Source organism: Bos indicus, chromosome 12, assembly GCF_029378745.1.
Source record: "Bos indicus isolate NIAB-ARS_2022 breed Sahiwal x Tharparkar chromosome 12, NIAB-ARS_B.indTharparkar_mat_pri_1.0, whole genome shotgun sequence".
NCBI lineage: Eukaryota > Metazoa > Chordata > Mammalia > Artiodactyla > Bovidae > Bos > Bos indicus.
The window spans coordinates 15,961,547-15,981,898 of NC_091771.1; the positions used below are offsets into that span (position 1 = coordinate 15,961,547).

General features: G+C 38.4%; 1 protein-coding gene across 11 annotated transcripts in view; it reads right to left on the reverse strand.

The window, feature by feature from the left end:
- Nucleotides 1–942: 942 nt before the first annotated feature.
- The window catches only part of ZC3H13 (zinc finger CCCH-type containing 13), a 103,788-nt gene continuing 84,378 nt past the window's right edge, over nucleotides 943–20,352 (reverse strand). For 7 of the 11 annotated variants that reach the window (XM_070800057.1, XM_070800056.1, XM_019971238.2 and 4 more), the window contains 7 exons: nucleotides 18,038–18,141; nucleotides 16,503–17,681; nucleotides 15,297–15,815; nucleotides 12,723–12,875; nucleotides 10,560–10,760; nucleotides 5,336–5,499; nucleotides 943–3,218 (listed from right to left, as the gene is read on the reverse strand). In XM_070800057.1, the coding sequence (XP_070656158.1) occupies nucleotides 3,048–3,218; nucleotides 5,336–5,499; nucleotides 10,560–10,760; nucleotides 12,723–12,875; nucleotides 15,297–15,815; nucleotides 16,503–17,681; nucleotides 18,038–18,141 (2,491 nt within the window). In that variant the 3' untranslated portion in view covers nucleotides 943–3,047. Of the gene's footprint in view, nucleotides 3,219–5,335; nucleotides 5,500–6,466; nucleotides 7,897–10,559; nucleotides 10,761–12,722; nucleotides 12,876–15,296; nucleotides 15,816–16,502; nucleotides 17,682–18,037; nucleotides 18,142–20,352 lie in introns of those variants that run through there. The other 4 variants (XM_070800058.1, XM_019971240.2, XR_011569680.1 and 1 more) reach the window with 3 other exon arrangements.

The window sequence follows — 20,352 nt, forward strand, 5'->3', positions numbered from 1 at the left end:
TTCCTTCTCCAATGCATGAAAGTGAAAAGTGAAAGTGAAGTCGCTCAGTCATGTCCAACTCTTAGTGACCCCATGGACTGCAGCCCACCAGGCTCCTCCATCCATGGGATTTTCCAGGCAAGAGTACTGGAGTGGGATGCCATTGCCTTCTCTGAGCGTTTCCTGTCTAGGAAAGTCTTAGTCTCTCCATTAACTTTGCCAGGCAGAGAATTCTTGGTTCGAAGTTTTTTTCCTTTCAGCACTTTGAATATCTCATCCCACTCACTTCCTTCTCGGATGTAAAGTTCCAGTTGATGAAGTCTGCTAATAGTCGTATAGGGCTTCCTTTATTAAGTATCAAGTGGTTTTTTCCTTGCTGCCGATAAGATACTCTCTTGGTCTTTAACCTGAACCTTAATTACATGGTGTCTCAGTGTGGGTCTCATAATTTATGTTGTTGTTTAGGGGCGTTGTCTCTCCAGGGCAGGTCTTAGAAGTTGGGATGCAAGATGTGGAGTTCAAACTCTTCACTCCTCAGGGAGAATGCAGGGTTGCAACTTCCCTCCTGATTGTGGGTCTCCACACTGAGAGTGGCGTTGATGGTGAGATTTTTGTCTCAGCCTCTACCAGCTTAGAAATGGGTTTTTCCTTGTAGGAATCTCTCGGCTAATGCTGTTTTTTCTTTTTTTCAGAGGAAACTGTTATCTTGAGCTGGAACCCATATCCTTTTAAAATAACAAATTGAAAGCATCACTGACACTATAGATACTGTTTACCTTAATCTTTACCCAACTGAACAGTAAGGAATAACAGAGGATGTTCTGCTGATGCCACAAATTCTCAGATTAATAGAGATAAGTCACAAGTGGTCATGAGGAAGGATGGGAAAGATAACCTGCAGTTACTGATCAGAATAAAGAGAAGTGACAGGTCAGATTTTAACATATTAAGGTACTACTTGAGTATGGTGAGAATTTTTTAATGAAAAAGTTAGTACAAGACTTTACAAAATAGGAAATCTGTCCTTCGCAAAAGAAACCAACTGATTCAACAGAATGTAAGTATCTGTTAACTGTCATTTTATTTACTGTGGATTGCAGACATAGTCTTGCCTCTTCTCTAGCTGGACAACTCCTTATTGCAAGCAGCTCGAGTCCAGTTGTGACAAGTGGACAAACTTCATCAGTTACAAGACAGAAGACTTTACTAACAAATAGTTTATAGATCAAAAGATGTTTCCACAAATACTGGTCCAAGAAATTTTATGGAAAATCCAACAAAAGTTCACTTTAGAAAAATTTTATGGGTATATGATTAGCAATACATAGAATGTTTATGAGACTTAACACTGCATTCCCATTGGGAGCATAAAGCTCTGAGTACTGTGAATAAGCAAAGAAAGAGTTTAAAATTTTTCTTTTACAACTTAACATATTCAAACTAAAAAGGCAACAGATTTGACTAAATGGCAAATCTACCTGTATAGTTTTCATTCTGTAAAGAAATATTCCTAAAAGTCAATGGACAGAACAGGATAACCATAACTTTTGTTATACTCCACATGTCTTTGAACTCAGAGAATCTAGGACTTTAAATCTTTATGCTACAGAGAACACTATTATCCACTAAAACAGAAGGTAATTTTCTAAAGGGTATTCATTCTCCAGGTCATTAAAGAATTTTACATTTTTTCCTTATTCAAAAGATTTACCAATTGGTAAGAAGAAACAGACACCTGAAAAATCTTTTTGCTTACCTTTTTGGTTTTTGCTTCGCTACTTGCAGTTTTCTTATACATGCTTTCCAGGTCATTTGGAAATATGACTACTTCCTTTTCTGGTTAAGTATTTTATAAAAATTAAGTGCACAATGACTACAATATATGTTCCTGAATATAAACTTTCAACCTGTTACAGTATATTACCCACAGAGACAAGGTACAAAACTACTGAGACAGCTAACGTAGAATTACAGTTTTAACAAAAACCTGGGAAAGGCAATTGGAAAATTACAATTTTGATTGGTTTCCTTCATTATTTTTACTGTCTGCCCACAAATTCTGCACTTTGGAGTCCATTTCAGATACTTCTAGGAGTCCACTTCATGAGTTAAATATGTACATACAAAATAAAGCAGATATACTGTAACTTATAAAAAGTAAATTGTTTATATATTATAGGTTAGAGGCAGATTAATATAATCAAAGGTTACAGTTCTGAAAAGTATGGTTTGTTTCAAGTATTACTGAGCTATACTTAAAGTACATCCTCAACTCTTATCACATTATTTACAGCTGTCCAATAACTCAAGCAGTAAAATATGTTAAGTACGAAACATATAATGTTGATGACAAATGTTTTTGAACATCAGGAATAAGATTAATGAACAAAGTAGATCTAGAACAAGGAAAGGGGAAGGTACATTTATTAAAAATAAAAAGTTGACAATCTCTGATAACAAACAAAACCATTGAGAATTGAAATATATCCAATATACATTGTAACAATGCACATACATTTTAAAAAACTGAAGAGTCATTAAGTAGTTCTACTTAGAATTTCAGAAAACAGGACTGTGGCTTGCTCCTGCGGGAGGCCAGCCTACACACAGCAGCACCCCTCTGTGTCCTGTGCATCACGGTGGTGCATGGTGTGTGTATGTGTATTCAGTGAACACACTGTTTCTGGAGAAAATCGCAGTTTCTGTAAGGATGATCCAGTACATAAGTCAGTGGCTCTGGCTCCATTTCATAAAAAAATCTGTGTAGGCTAGAAGCGTAAGGATGACTGTTTTCAAAAGCTTCAGTTTTACCAAAAGGTATAGAATAAATTACAACTCAATCTAGATGCTTTCACATTATTTTGGACAGTGTAAAAATTTATGTAAAATCTTAAGCTCGCCAAACTAGTGTCTTTAAACTTTATTAAAAAAGTTCATCACTATTTTAGCATGGCTGGTAAGTCTTTTCTGTCTTTGTCACTAATAATGCTTGTCAAACCAAAGAACTTTGAAAAAGAATACACACTGCTGAAGGAAAATAGTACCACAAATGTACCTGGACTTCAGTCTTAAGATACACAGAGTTCCTGTTGGATACCGGACTGTGAAAGTTTATCATCTTCAGTCTTTTCAGGTCCTGGGGCTTGGCACATAGTCTTTCGCTTAAATAATCGAAGACTCAGTCGTAACAGTTCATTGTCTACCACTGGAGCATTTGTATAAGCTTGTTTTACGGTGCCCTATTTGGAGAAAAAGTTTAAAAAGATGTAGATTAGGTGACAGTAGAAAAGACAGGTTTAACTGCTAACAAAAATCAGTTATAAGAAAAATCAGTTTGCGATAGGTATTAAGTTAGCTGTGTGTACATGCTCAGTCGCTTTAGTCGTGTCAGACTCTTTGTGACCCCATGGGCTGTAGCCTGCCAAGCACCTCTGACCATGGGATTCTCCAGGCAACAATACTGGAGTGGGTAGCCATGCCCTCCTCCAGGGGGCATTCCCAACCCAGGGATCAAACATCTCCTGCATTGGCAGGCAAGTTCTTTACTAGTAGCGCCACATGGGCTGTACTGGATATTTAAAAGCAAAATTAAGTAATGCTGTTTTCAGACTCAAGGAATCTTACAAAAGAAAGCAATCTTCTTGACAATCCCTGACAGGTAATCAAGTAGCTTTCACTTCACTGTTTCCAATGACAAAACAAAACAACAAAAACACATGGCACATTGTATGAAGTTCCACACTAATTCAATCTTACTTTCACAGGGCATCGAACATTCCACACTCCTTACTGGTCTGCTAATGTGCCATAAGATGCAGGCTCTAGAACTGAACAAATTCTCCAAAGACAGCTGATCCACGCCATCTACTGCGAAACTACCATCTCCTTTGTTCTAAGAGGTAGACTTCTATTATTGGAACCTAAAGCTATCTTAGAGGAGAAGGCAATGGCACCCCACTCCAGTACTCTTGCCTGGAAAATCCCATGGATGGAGGAGCCTGGTAGGCTGCAATCCATGGGGTCGCTAGGAGTCGGATACGACTGAGCGACTTCACTTTATTTTTTCACTTTCATGCACTGGAGAAGGAAATGGCAACCCACTCCAGTGTTCTTGCCTGGAGAATCCCAGGGACGGTGGAGCCTGGTGGGCTGCGGTCTATGGGGTCGCACAGAGTCGGACACGACTGAAGCGACTTAGCAGCAGCAGCAGCAAAACTATCTTAGAAGTTTTGAAAGTTACTGTCGTGAAATTTTGTTTAACATTCTCCAACCATGAATAATGAAATAAGGTAAGATTTGCTATTTCCAGCATTCTGCTATTTCTCTTCTAGAATCCTTAAAGGAACAATGATGCCTTGGTCACATTTGCATTACAAAAAAAGATTTTTTTTTTAAGTTGTGATACACTAAAACTAGGTTTTTATGTATACAGTTCTATGAGTTTTTAACTCATGTTTATAGTTAAGAAACCATGACCACAATCAGAATAGAATAGAGAAATTTCATCATTCAAAAAAAAACAAAACCTTCCTTTGTTTTCCCTCTGTACTCCACCGTCTTCCCAACTCTAAGCCCTTATAACCAATGATACAAGGGCCAAACCATAACAGAACTTTGATAATGTCATATCCATGGTCTACCCTGAACTGGAAGGATTTACAAGGTTCTGAACAATGGTTCTCAACAAGAAATTTGCAGGGGTGTTTTTGGGCATCATAATTTTTGAAGGGTACTATGGCACATTAGAGAAGGAACAAGGAAATGTTACAAAATATTTTTTATAAAAAGGGAGCAGGAGTCTGATGATACTGCAAACCATACAGCCTCTCAACTGGGGTTCCTTACCTGAATCAAACAGAAAATAGCTGGGTTTCAAGTCCCTTTATTCTGCTCAAGTAAATGCTTACACATAATGACTTCTATTTGTTTCCTCTCTTCAACTTGGTATATTTTCATAAACACTATATATATAAACATGCTCTATATAGTAATACAATCTCCTTACCACTCTGTATCTGGGAAATGTTTTTCCTTGATCTTCAATTTAAATAAATTTCTAGTATATTTTATTACTGAAAGAAACTTTACAATTGAAAAGTATTTCACAGGAATGTTTTAAATTTTCTTTAAGCCTCTAACAATTTGCTATTCAAAACAAATGTTCTTCAACAGTATTAAAGTAAAATAAAAGGTATTATAAATTCTAATAAAATTTTTTCTCTTACATGTGTATATGACTGGGAAACCAATGCATAAAAACAGATAATGAGACCTGAACCTCACTGTAAAGCAATCAAATGAAAAATATGTCCATACGACTCAACACTTTCCGATTTTTCTAAGGAAATAACAGTACCTTCTCATTTTTAACAAGCTGCTTTCGGATTGCAGAATCCCGTCTGAAGCATAATGCTTTACAACATGGTCCAAGATTACTAAGCAGATTTGCTCTTTCCTCTTTTCGTAGTAATGCAGCCATGTTGAGAGCCCCAAGTTCATGTTCAAAGAGACTGTCTGTATCTTTCAAAAAAAGAACACACATTAAGGCTTCTGAAAACAGAAGTGTTAACTGCTTGGATGAATAGTCCACAAAGTCTATATATTATCGAAGTTACCAACATTGACTTACTTGGTGGTTCAGATGGTAAAGCATCTGCCTATAATGTGGGAGACCTGGGTTCAATCCCTGGGTTGAAAAGATCTCCTGCAAAAGGAAATGGCAACCCACTCCAGTATTCTTGCCTGGAGAATCCCATGGACAGAGGAGCCTGGTAGGTGACAGTCCATGGGATCGCAAAGAGTCGGACACAACTGAGTGACTTCGCCTCACTTCACCAACATTGGTGAAAATTATTTTGTAATATTAAATGCGACCTGCGCTCTGTGAGAGAACGCCAACATATAGCTTTGCTGCTGCTGCTGCTTAGTTGCTTCTGTCATGTGCAACTCTGTGTGACCGACCCCATGGACTGCAGCCCTCCAGACTCCTCTGTCCATGGGGATTCTCCAGGTAAAAATACTGGAGTGGGTTGCCATGCCCTCTTCCGGGAGCTCTTCCTGACCCAGGGATCAAACCTGGATCTCCTGAATTGCAGGCAGATTCTTTACCACTGAGCCACCAGGGAAGCCTAGTTTTACTGCTAGTCTCAAACAAAAATAAATATTCTGATAGTCACTTTTTTTAAGATATAAGAAAAGCAAAATGGAGAGACAGAATTTAGACATGGGTTATATACACAGTACATCATGAGAAACGCTGGACTGGAAGAAGCACAAGCTAGAATCAAGATTGCCGGGAGAAATATCAATAACCTCAGATATGCAGATGACACCACCCTTATGGCAGAAAGTGAAGAGGAACTCAAAAGCCTCTTGATGAAAGTGAAAGTGGAAAGTGAAAAGGCTGGCTTAAAGCTCAACATTCAGAAAACGAAGATCATGGCATCCGGTCCCATCACTTCATGGGAAATAGATGGGGAAACTGGAAACAGTGTAAGACTTTATTTTTTTGGGCTCCAAAATCACTGCAGATGGTGACTGCAGCCATGAAATTAAAAGACGCTTACTCCTTGGAAGGAAAGTTATATCCAACCTAGACAGCATATTCAAAAGCAGAGACATTACTTTGCCAACAAAGGTCCGTCTAGTCAAGGCTATGGTTTTTCCTGTGGTCATGTGTGGATGTGAGAGTCGGACTGTGAAGAAGGCTGAGTCCCGAAGACTTGATGCTTTTGAACTGTGGTGTTGGAGAAGACTCTTGAGAGTCCCTTGGACTGCAAGGAGATCCAACCAGTCCATTCTAAAGGAGATCAGTCCTGGGATTTCTTTGGAAGGAATGATGCTAAAGCTGAAACTCCAGTACTTTGGCCACCTCATGCGAAGAGTTGACTCATTGGAAAAGACTCTGATGCTGGGAGGGATTGGGGGCAGGAGGAGAAGGGGACGACAGAGGATGAGATGGCTGGATGGCATCACTGACTCGATGGACGTGAGTCTGAGTGAACTCCGGGGGTTGGTGATGGACAGGGAGGCCTGGCGTGCTGCGATTCATGGGGCTGCAAAGAGTTGGACACGACTGAGCGACTGAACTGAACTATGAGAAGAAAAGTTCAAGTTAATTAGTAAAGTCAAATTCAATATATTGCTTACCATCAACCACTGAAAGTTTTAGGTTCAGGACTTTACTACATTTGAATCTTGCTATAATAATGTGACTACAGTGTGATCCCCGAAAATCTCCGTTAGGAAAGTGATGAGGTGTTTAGATCTACAAATTTTATCCAATATTCAGTCACTATAAAAACCAGGGACAAGGTATCAAATTAAAATCACTGTAAGTTACAGCTTGCAAGGTGAGGAGAAAATCTGTTAAAAGTAGACAAAAAGGAAAGAAAAATTCAGAAAATAGGACCAGTCAATAATTGAAAAGAGTAAGAATAGTAACTTCAAAGCTAGCACTCTAAGAGCTGGTCAAGAGTGCAAAATGGTACTGGGTAGTGTTTCTATAACAACACGATCAAACAGGTTACTGCTAGCAAGGAAAAGAGTAAAGAACCACCAGATAAAAACAAAATGGACACATGTGACTAAAAATTGATGGACTTGCATTATATATTTCATTTCCTGAACTGCTAGGCATAAACAGTGAGATAAGATATTTAGTTAAGAAAAAAGTTGTCTTATGTAATATAGTTGATGATAAAAAGCAAAAATGTAAATAAAAACTCAAAAATAGTTCACAAACTCTGATGTCTATCTGAATCATCTGCAGAGCTTTTTAAAATACAGTGGGAGCATCTTCCCACTAGATCTACAGACTCTCCACAGTTGGAACTAGGTTACCTTGGGAAAAGGCACTTCCTCACGTGATTCACACAAAGCAGTGTTTGAGCCGATGACACAGCCATATAATGCACACTATTTAAAAAAACAAACATTAACAACCATTCTACTGTAACTACAAAGAAAGAAACCTGCATTTAGTCCAAGCACTTCCTTGAAAACTGCTCATTAGGACAAATTACTTTTATAAAGTACAAAACACACTTGCAAACATCACTGGAAAGTGTAACATGGCTAGCCTTAGTCCCTTCCTGGATCTAAACTGACCAGTACCAAATGACTCGAGAAGATTAAACCTAAGTGCAAGTAAACCAAAGAAACTAAAATAACTGGGAAAGTTTAGTTCAAAAGTACTTAATCATACTATAATCAAAAAACCTAAGACAAAAGAAATTTAGATTTTAGTACACATGCAAGTTTTCTGCTTTAAGCCTTTAGAATTTAAAACATATCCTGGGAAATTAGGAGTGACATATACACACTGCTGTGTGTAAAATAGCTACTGGGAAGCGCTGTACAGCACAAGAAGCCCAGCTCAGTGAGGACCTAGAGGGTGGGATCAGGGTGTGGGGGGCGGCGGAGGTGGTGGGAGGGACGTCCAAGAGGGAGGGGACATATGTATACATACAGCTGATTCACTTCACTGCACAGCAGAAGCTAACACAAAATTGTAACGCAATTATACTCCAATTAAAAAATTACATACTGAGTAGGGATATACTTTCTTCAGTATTGGGACACAGAAACAGACAAAATGGATTAGAAAAAAAAATCAGTATCAGTTATTTCACAAATATTTATCAAATACTATGTGTCACATACTATTCAAGGCAATGGCAAAATTAATAGTACAGATCATCAGACACTGGATATAGCAGTAAATACAGTCCTATTCCTTAGAGAACTTCTATTCAGTATCATATATTAGTTGTCTAATAAAGCTACTCACCACCAAAAAACAGGACTACTTGGTAAAGTGTTAGTCGTTCAGTCGTGTCCGACTCTTTGAGACCCCATGGACTGTAGTCCACCAGGCTTCTCTGCCCGTGGGATTTTCCAGGCAAGAACACTGGAGTGGGTTGCCATTTCCTTCTCCAGGGGATCTTCCTGACTTAGGAATCGAACCTGGGTCTCCCACATAGCAGGCAGATTCTTTACTGTCTTGAGCCACCAGGGAAGCCTGGACTACTTGGTAAGGAAAAATCAAATCCTTCTTCACAGTGTATATTTTCATTGTTTAAGTGATCATTAGGGACAAACTATAGTCTAATTTTGCTAACTATGCAACAGATTTTAACTTGAAATGCCATTAACAAAAGTCACAGAAGCAAACAGCTGCAGATATGGATAAGACCTTAGGGATTTCACTACATCATTTTATGCCCACAGGAGTTACATGCTTAAGATCACAGAGCCAATCAAACAAGGGGGAAAGAATGGGCAAGAACTTAAGACAGTGGTCATTTGTCAGATTAACACATATTCACTTATAATTTATGTTCTATGTATATTGGGCCGTATTAAAATCAAGACAGTTTCTGCTTATGCTAACAGCTGAAGAGAGAACATGTATTCATGAAACATAAAACAAACTTTTTCCAATTTTATATTAGTAAAAAGCTCAATTCTTTTACCTCAAACTTTTTCACTCTCATGAACATGATAAAACATTAATCTTACTGCTTTCATCTTTTACCCCCGATCCTTTTCACATTCCTCTTCCCCATTAATAAAGTATTAATAAGCTGCCAAAACACAGGGGATCTTCCCAACCCAGGGACTGAAACTAGGTCTCCTGCATTGTAGGTGCATTCTTTACCATTTGAGCCACCAGGGAAGCCCAAGAATACTGGAGTGGGTAGCCTATCCCTTCTCCAGGGGAACTTCTCAGCCCAGGAATCAAATTGGGGTCTCCTGCATTGCAGGTGGATTCTTTACCAGCCAAGCTACCAGGGAAGCCCAATAAGCTGCCAAAACACCGTGAGGTAGGTTTCAGATAACAGGAGGAAAAAAAAATTCTACAAACTAAAAATGTTCTGGAATAATAAAAAGCTGTAGCTGTTTTCACTGTCTAAAATCAATGTGATAAAATACTTTCAAACTAAACAGCAGTAGTAATATTTACTAGGCATCACTGCATGTCAGAAACTATTCTAAGTGTTTTACTTGTGATAACTCATTTGTTCCTCCTAACAATCAGGTGGCTTGGCAGTATAATTTCTCCCAGTTTGCAGATGGTGACAGTAACATATAGATTGCCTATAGCTATTAAGTGGTGTACCTACTGGAATCCAGGCCATCTGGTTCACAGACTGAGTTCTTAAGCACTTTGTAAGTCTCAATCTAAACATCTGCATTTGAGCAAAATTCTCCATTTCCCAGGGGAAAGCCCTGCCAAGATTATCAATCTGCTTAGATATGAGAAATATCTAAGTTCACTTTCCTAAGATCTACCTCATTTGGCCCTGGGCAAACCACTGAGCACTTTCACACTTACCTGTTAAAAAGTAATTGTGATGCAGAAAGATCATTGCGCTATGTTTACAACTCATCTGTAGGTTTAAATTTCTCTCAAAATAAAACAAACTTTGACCATGAGGATTAAATAATGAAAATAAGTGATTCTTAAAAAAAAATTCTTATATCATAACTGCTACATGAGAACAGAACAGAATCCTTTTCAAAGGCATCTTTATATTTATATTAGACATTACACACTTAAACTGGGATGGAATTACCTTTGGGCTTTTCTAAAAGTCTCTGACATGTTTCCTTGACTTTCGTAAAGAGCTCAGGACCAGCCAACTTTTTAGAAATGCCAACTCGCAGCATAACAGCTCCAGGTGTGAATTTTAAGAGCGCGGCTCCAGGCTCTCGTGGCTCTTTTGGATGCTTTGGCATAAGACCAGACCAATCCACGTCTATCACATCTAGCGGATCTACAAAAAGTTACAGAATTTTCTTACACCAAGAAATACCATTCCTGTTATCCAGGGAGAAATACAGATTGCAAGACACAGGAAAGCAAATGATAAGTAATTTAAATTAAAAAAGGCATATTCTTAAAAAGATTTTCTATAAAAACTAGTATTTAGAGTCTAAGAAATTTTACAAATAAACTTCCTCACTAAAGGAAAATAGTAAAGAGGTCATAGGCAAGTGCTCCCACCCACCTGCATTTCTTTTATATGTGGAATCTAAAAGAATCAAACAAATAAAAAGAAATCCAAACTCATAGATATAGAGATTGGTGGTTTCCAGAGGGGGAGGGATCCAAAGGTCAGACAAAATGTGTGAAGGGTATCAAGAGGTACAAACTTGCAACGATAAATCATGGCAATGCAATGTAGTGTGTGGTGACTCTAGTCAACAACATTGTATTCCAACATGAAAAGTTGCTGCTGCTACTAAGTCACTTCAGTTGTGTCCGACTCTGTGCGACCCCATAGATGGCAGCCCACCAGGCTCCCCCGTCCCTGGGACTCTCCAGGCAAGAACACTGGAGTGGGTTGCCTTTTCCTTCTCCAATGCATGAAAGTGAAAAGTGAAAGTGAAGTTGCTCAGTCGTGTCCTACTCTTAGCGACCCCATGGACTGCAGCCTACCAGGCTCCTCCGTCCATGGGATTTTCCAGGCCAGAGTACTGGAGTGGGGTGCCATTGCCTTCTCCTAAAAGATGCTAGAAAGTATGAAAAGTTCTCATCACAAGGAAAAAAACTATGTAACTTTGCATGGCGGTAGATGATACCATGTCAAGGTAACTAGACAATGTGGTGATCATGTTGCGATGTATATACAAATGTCTAATCACTATGTTGTGCACCTGAAATTAATGTAATTTATGTCAATTATACTTCAATAAAGAAAAATCCAAAACAAACAAAACGCAAGCAAACAAGCACCTAAGCAAACCCATTCCTACAAATAATGCCTTTAAATTGCTTGAGAGAGTCTCAATGAAAGAATTCCACTATTTCACTAAGACTAGGTCTGACATTTTGAAACTTGGTACCAGAATCATCCAAGGGTTAATTAAATCTAGGAATGTATTTAGTTTGAATGTGTACATGCACAAACAGACAAATACACAGACACTACTTTTTAAAAAACAAATAATTCATTATGAAAACTTTAAGAATCAGGCAGTGGCTATAATTAAAATTGAGAATAATCTATCCACTGACAAGGAACAGTTTAGGAAATTAACAAAATAATGTTCTATTCAGAAACACCTAATAGCTGATAATAATAAAGATAACATACATACATTATACATTAGTATAAAAAACTGTAAAATACAAGAGCAAATTAAGTCAAAATAAAGATTTAATATTCTACATACCCCAAAACCCTTACTATGATAAATTGTTAGTAACAATTAGACTAATTGGGATGATTCAACAAGAACAATAAAGGTTGTTGATTCATGGTGTAGTCACTGGAGTAAGCTCTGGCAATGAATAAAACACTGTAAGTGAAAATATTACTGAATTTGGAAAATCAAGAGAAGTATAGAAATAGTGTTCAAATAACCACCTCAAGTTACTAAGTTTCTGAATGGTCATTTCAACAGTTTGTGGAACACAGTTGTGAAGCTCTGTACCATATACCTACCATCTGTTTTAAATTCCAGGTCCTACAATAGGAATCAAACTCTGGAAAGGAAATCTTACACTTGTGCTATTTTAGATACTGCCCTTTTCAATTTATAAGCAATGTCTATTTAAAAATGAACAGAGCATAATAACTATAATTTTCACTTTATTGGCCTTTCAATGTTAATTAAAACACAACTGGGAAGATTCTGTGTTTTATCAATTCTTACAGCATGAAAGGAAACAAAGAATACCTCAGTATCTTAATTAAATACCTTTTATGTTTAACCACCTCTGCAATGATTACCTGGCATCTTCTCTTCATCCTGTTGGTCCTCCCGCTTTTCAGCATCACCTGCCAGAATTTCATCTAGTTCATCATCACTAATTGGCTCGTATCCTTCTCCAGCACCAGATCCCAATGAATGTGCATCATCTAGCTTGGATTCGTCGTCTCCTGCTAAACAGAAAAATTAATTTCATGCCAAAGAGAGCATTAAAAGAAAGGGACATCTAAGTGAAACCAAAGAGGAGAGGCTGGGCACACTAAAAAATTGAGAAGCATTTTTTAATTTAAAACTACTTTTCTTAATTATTCAAAACACTTGATAATTTCAAAAGAAAACTTAAAAATGAATTAATTTAGTTTTAATGACAAGAACACAGTATGGACAGCAATATTAAAATAGGTTATAAGAATACAATTAAAATATGAGAAATAAAATCTACCACGAACATTAATACTAGTTAACTTTAATAAAACTGATTCAGAAAATCTACTAATTTCAAAAGGATGCATTAATTTATCAAAATTAATTCAATTTTTAAAAGCTTGCAAACTAATTACTAGAATTAATTCGAAGTTTAAGTCTTAGCTCATAATATTTTATTCATGATATGAAGACCTAACTCTACAGTGGAGAGGTAGAAATGTAAGTGCCATTAATCCCCATCCCCCTCCACCACCGATCTCCCAATTATCTTCCCTATGCCAATGTTTTCCTTTAATTAATAAATGCAATTTTAAAAGATTGCTGTAATATAATTTTAAAGTATTTTTGTTATTAACCACTAGTGTATCTTCCATTTCTTTATTTACCAACTTGTCTCAACTACCTACACTAAAGCTTTGTCTCTTGGTGAGTTACTTGTAAACTTCAATTATCACAGTACTACACAGTACATTTAAGAGTTCTAAGCAGGTTCTATCCATATACTTTACTGAGTTTACAACACTAGGTTTCAAAATGCAACAGTATCCTTTATAGATATAAACTTGCAGCAAATAAACTATGGGATGTTTCTAGTCATTTCTAATAATTTTCTACTGTATTAAATTCTGTACTAATCTCCTCATACCCCTACCAATTCACTTCTAAACAATTTTAACTTCATTATACAAATATACATCTAAACATAAATGCAAATAAAAGGGTTTTTAACTTTTCAAGCTTATCAAACTGTCCTACTTTAAGTGGGTAAAGTTTTTCATTTCACTTCTAAATCTCCATGCCACATTATCCATGATCACAAACAATGAATGGTATATTTTAGGGATGAAGGGCACAAATTCTAGTCACAGGAGAGTGATTATAATGATTAATTCAAATTACATTCAATTATACCCCAAGGTTGTACCTCCAATAGTACTACGGCTCACAAATTGATGCTACTGAAATTCAAATTTTAGATAAAAATGATTGTGACGACCACGAGGTAGAAACGTTTTTGTCAAGTAGAAAAAATATGTTAACAGTTTGGTGTACTGAAATATATCTAACCAAATAACCAAAAGATACAAGGATGTTTATAGTTTTAAAAGAATGTGAACAACTTTATTCTGGGACTAGTACAACAATACAGCAAATAAAAGGAATGTAAAATATTACTGCTCATGTACTAAGCATCCGAGAAGTTTCTTGGGGGCTTGAAGTGGAAAGGGCACATAAGCACTGGTATCAGAACTGGACAGTTCATGGAGGCAGAATTTCCAGGAGCATTCTCAGGGGAGGCCATTACTGTTGTTACCCTGGGCTATAATTCACCACAGAATAAGACGTAGGACAGGTATGGACAGGCAGGACAGATTTTCACGCATCAGCTATTTATTGTGTCCTTGCTAGCGGCTCGAAGATAAAGAAATAAAAACCTATGGTGCCTAACAAAGGAGTACAATATAATGGGGAGAGAACCATGGAAAAATAATTTACAATATGGTGCAGAGATGCTATTAAAGATGTATAAACAAGGTGCTTTGGCAATTTTAAAGAGCACCTTTAGCAGAGACGGTTTCACAGAGGAAATAATGCATAAACTGGGACTTGCTGTTTGAGTAAGAAAAGATAGAAGGGAAAAGGTCTGTCAGGCAATGGGAAGAGCCGACTCAGAGAAGGCTTGAGGAGGGAGACCATCCAGAGAACACAGAGGTGAGTCAGTTTGTACAGCAGGCTGGGGGTGAAGGATGGACAACGGAGGGCCACACAGCGGAGGCTGGCTCTGACTGGGTAAAAGGGTGTACGTGGCCTTCTCAGAGTCCCTCATTCTAGGAGCTGGGAGTCAGTTTTAATAAGGGACCTGAGCATCCTCAGATTTTACTACCTGTGGCAGGCTCTGGAACCCACTCCTGCAGAATCTGAGAGACTGAAGGATGACTATAATTTTATCTCATTTAGGCTTATTAGAACCAAGTCTACCTTAAAAGTACTAACAAGGGGAACAAGTTTTTTAAGTATCATAGGCCTTTTCCTTATAAAATCTATTTTCCCTAAAACAATGGAGTCAATAATCTTATCAGATGACCCTTCAAAAGGGAAGTGCTGGTTTCCTATGAGATCTGAGAAGAAATGGGGCAGTGAAAGAGACGGAAAGGAGTGACACTCACCTTCCACACTCTCAGTCCTCTCAGCTCTACTTGTATCTTCAAATCCCTGCACAGATCCCAGATCTTTATCCAGCCTTTCTTTATCCAAAGCTCCAGAGTCTCGGGAACTGCCTTCTAGGTCTCTGTCATGCTCACTCTCCAGTTTGACTTCACTGCGTTTCACAGACTCTACTTGAGAACCCTCAAACGTTCTGTCCCTGTCCCTTTCCCGGTCCCTTTCCAGGGCATCGGAGAGTAGTCTCTCCCTCTCCCTGTCCAAGTCTCTCCTTTTGTCCCGTTCCCTCTCCCGTTCCCGCAGTCGATCCCGGTCCCTATTCCGGGGCCAATCTTTATCGGCATCCCGCTCCCAGTCTCTCTGCCGGACGTCCCTCCTTTCTCGCTCCCGCTCTCTCTCGTGCTCATAACGGTCGCGCTCTTGAAGCCTCTCTCTGCTGTCAAACGACCCCGATCTTGAATGGACCTGTCGATCTGACTCAGGAGAACTTCTTCTGGAACTATGGCTTCTTGAATCCTGGCGATCTAAAATCAATGAAGCATATACAAAGACTTAACACATGATAAAACAGAAATAAAACGCTTTAATACAAGGTCTTTTAAAACTTACAATTTCTCTTTTTCTGTACTTATTTTAAATTATCTAAAGAACTCATCTTAAGGAAAAAATCCATCTCAAAGAAAGACATCCACCACTCTTCAGTAGTGTCAAATATGCAAAAGGCATGTTTGTTTCCTTGTTTATTTCCACTATAACCACAAAAGATCTTTAAAGAAATAAGTATGTAAAAATAAGTAAGCATTAACAGAACTGATCATTTCATTATGTACTTCCTCCTCTCCCCCTACCTTATTTACGCAGTCAACAGAGAAAAAGCATTGGTTGCAAGAAGCAGAACCAGAAGGTTAAAATTTTTAGGCATCAATAGAGAGACCCTTAACATGTAAGTGCTTTCCACCAAGATATACTACTAATATGCTGGTGTTAAACTGAGTGACATCACTGAATGTACCTCTACTCTATTGGTATTAATGTGATAATAGGTAACATCATGGTGGGATGGCTAAGCTTTTTAAGCTCCTTGAAAAATTTAAGGCAGTGTATAAACAACTTAGCATTTACTTTAAAATTATAATTCGAACAAAACATAAAAATGTACAAAATATACTCACATAAGAAACACTGGTTAGGTTATAATTTGTTTTTATTACCTGAGGAAGTACTTCGACTAGGTTCTCCACGCTTTAGCTGATCAATTCTGGATTTTCTCTCTCCTGTGATTTCCAGACTTTTAGTTTTTTCTCTGTCTCTTGAGCCGCTATGCAGCACTCTCTTTCGACCGTTCTGGTCATCCCCACTGCGATGAGCAGAGTCGTTGGATGGGGAGCGGAGACGGCCAGACGTGTGACTGCGATTGCTCCGGTTGCTGCCGAGGCTGCTGCTCCGCTTCTGATCCACTGGCTTGCGATGTGGTGCGTCTTCTATAGTAACATGAGGCGCCTCTACCTTTTCCGCCCGTGTTCTGTGGCACTTCCTATGGGAGTCTTCACTGGTAAAAGATGTATTGGTGGTGGGGAGGGCGGAGGTGGAAATGGTGGTGGTCGATGTGCTGAAGGCTGTGGCAGGGGTGGCCGCGGTAGCAGCCAAAGGAGGTGGTGGAGGAGGGAGAGAAGACGGCGAAGGGGTCCTTCCAGGGGTGGTGGCAGTGGCGGCGTGCTCTGGCTCCGTCAGGTCCGTGCGGTCAGGCACGTCCTCATCAGACCAGTCACTGAACGCTGTATCCTCTTTCTTCTGAGGGTCCTCCAGAGCGCCATCCTTATCACTGGGCATGTCAGCCGGCTCCTCTTTGGCTGTGATAGGGGGAGTCCTCGGGCCTCTTTTCTTCTTACTCTGCTGCACCGTTTCTTCATCAGAGATGTCAGAATCACCTCTGGACCGCTTACGCTTCTTTTCAACACTTTTCTTCTTCTGTCCTTTTTTTGGTGAAAATACTTGACCATCTTCAGACGCTATCTCTGTGTTACCCCTCCCCATTCCAACATCATCATCTTTCTTTCTCTTAATAGGTTTCTTTTGAATCTTTGCTTTTCTCTTGCTCTCCTCATAAGCTCCATCAGAGGTGTCTCGATCTTCGGATGGGTGGTGTCCTGTCAGGTCTTGTGAACGAGTTCTGGAGCTCTCTGTGATTTCTGTTTGTTCTCTCTGCTTATCTACAGAAGAAACTTTCTCTTTGAAATCCTGCTCTTCATAGCGCCTTGAACTTTCTTTTCTTTCTGGTTTACGATCGTCTTCTCTCCATCTACCCTGCCTGTCTTCTGTAAGGTGTGATGGACTAAGAGAACGTGATTCTTGAGGTCGAACAACCTGGCTCAAGAGTCTATGTTTTTCATCTAGACCAAAAGATAAAAGTCATCAGACTTTCATCATGTTAACAATACTGCATGTTACCTATAAATAACAAACCAGAGTCTCCCTTTTCATTTTAAGTGTAAAAATAACAATAATTTCAGTAAAAACCGAAGTACAGCTTTACTACAACTAGTGGGAAATGACAAGTGCCACTGTGGTAAAATGACTATATATTTCGAACACATACTTTTTTTAGTCGCAATGTGATATATTCAGAAGCAGCAGAGCAAGTAAAAATTTTAAATCTTAATTCATCATTTCCTATTGATGTAAAAGAACTGTCTCATGGTTACAAATGAGTCTGACTCTAGAAACAGGGAACACAGATTCTGCTTACTTTTATCATCTCCACTGTTGTAGGCATCACTGTCAGGAGAATGCTCTCGCCGGCGCTTAGGTGACTGCCGAGGGCTAGGACTCCCTTCATTTCTATAGCGCTTCCTAAATCAGACAAACATAATTTGTAAGATTCCAGGGGATGAAAAAGATTTCCTTGTTTTTTACTATTTTTTTTTTACTATAACTATAAGATATAACTGCAGGATAACAATACTATCAGAGCTATCTGTATCATACAAAGGGCATTTATTTAGTATCTTTAACAAAATTCTTCATTTGTTGAGACTTAATGATTGTGGACTTAAAATACATGGTGCCATCTCTGCTTTTTTTTTTACCATACATGTAGAATCGCTCACTGAAATTCGCCCAGTTTAATTACTGTAAAGTGGTGACACAGCAGAGGATTCAACTCTACTAAAACTTATTCATCAGTTTTACTGTTTTATGATATAGAAATACCTTTCGTTGGAAAGACAAATGAGAAAACCTAGTATTGGCTTTGTGGTCAAATAAGACTTGAGTTCAACTTTTAGTCATGTTACTTATTATGCAATTTTAGGTAAATTCCTTGAAGTCATTCTTAGCTTTTTCATCTGAATATAGGTGAAAAATGGGGGTCCATCTCATAAAACTGCAGTGAGGAATACATTTGTTATGTCATAAGCCCAGTGCCTGTCATGTTGTGGGCACACTAGGAAAAACTGGTTCTAACTCACCTCTTAGAACTAAATCATCTACTTAATGACAAATTAATAAAATAATTCATATGTTCACTATTTCTTACTCTTTAAACTTTAGATGACTAGTGTTCTCTGTATCTCTGGATACTTGCGTTATTCTAGTGTTTTCCTATATTTTCACTGAATTTTGACCACTTTTTTTTTTTTTTAAACAAACACTGTTTATAAATACTATGACCAGAAGTTGAGTAACACTGTAGCACATGTACCTTCTTGATGGCTCATTTATACAGATGAGCAACCAGGTAGAAAATGAGGCCCCAGATGTAGTATGACGCCTGCAGGCCCAAGCTTGTAACAATTCCTTATCTAAAGCTCCTGCCATCATCAGGTAGTCTATTTCCCCATCCTCTGAATCTGGGCTAACCCAGTGACTTACTATATATGACAAGAGGATGTGGTGAAAATGACACCGTGTAAGTCTCGAGATTTAGGATTCAAGAGGCCTTTCAGCTTCTGCTTTTGCCTTCTTGGTATGTATCTATTATCATATGCAAAAACAGAGTTTAGAGTATTAGAGGAAAAGAGGTCAAGATGCCCTAAGCAACAACCAGCACCAACCAGCACATCGCCAGACATGTGAGGAAGGCCATTTGGGGTCATTCAGACCTAGCTGACCTGCTAGATTGACTGGAGAAACAGAGTGATCCTACATGAAACCAGCAGAAGAGCCACTCTGCTGAGCTGAGTCAAACTGCCAACCCACAGAATCATGACCAAATAAATGGTGGTGGTTTTAAACTTCCACCATGACAATATACTGAGATAACAATAGATAAAAACATCAAGATATTTATCTCATATACCAAGTTACTTTATTGAGCAGCTGACTACTAAATTTCTGGGGCTCTTGTCAATGCTTGGAATATTTAACCACAACAAGCTCCAAGAAATTCTGGCTACTGTACATTGAGATTAGAAGCATGAAAATATAATCAAAGCATAGGACTAAAAAAACAAATAACAAATATTTCAGAATTTTAATCTTAGAAGACAGAGAGTTAAAGAGGCCAGAGTAAAGAGAAATAATACATATTTTGCTCTACATGTGTTAAAGGTAGTATCTGAATTTTATGTTTAATGTGAGATATTTTCTTTTAATGCAGAGTGAGGGAAGCCAGAGAGTGAACTATAGAAAACCACCACTGCAGACTGAAGGGAAGGCAAGACCTAATGGAAGAAGCCTCCATTTCTGTGGTATGTTGTTTGTTTATAACCAAAATCCATAACAGCAATGATGAAAATGCCTAAAGCAGAGAGTGTATTCACCATGAGGCAAATGAGCTAGAAGTAGGGGCAAAGAAACTGAAGCTATATAAATGATTTTCAGTTTGTCTTAACAAATTTAACTGCGTCCTCTATTCTAGTTGGCATTAAAAGAAAAAAAAAGGCCTTTAATTTGGATGTTTGGTTTTAGGTCTGTAAAACCTCAAAACTGACCAATCAGAGTCTGGGATTCTTGTGGCTATAGTGACTGGCTTAGCTCTCTTGTTTACTCCTCAAATGAAGGCTTTAACTGAGCTGACAGGTATAACCCTGGGGTCATCCTAGCCGTCATTTGGGGAAAAGC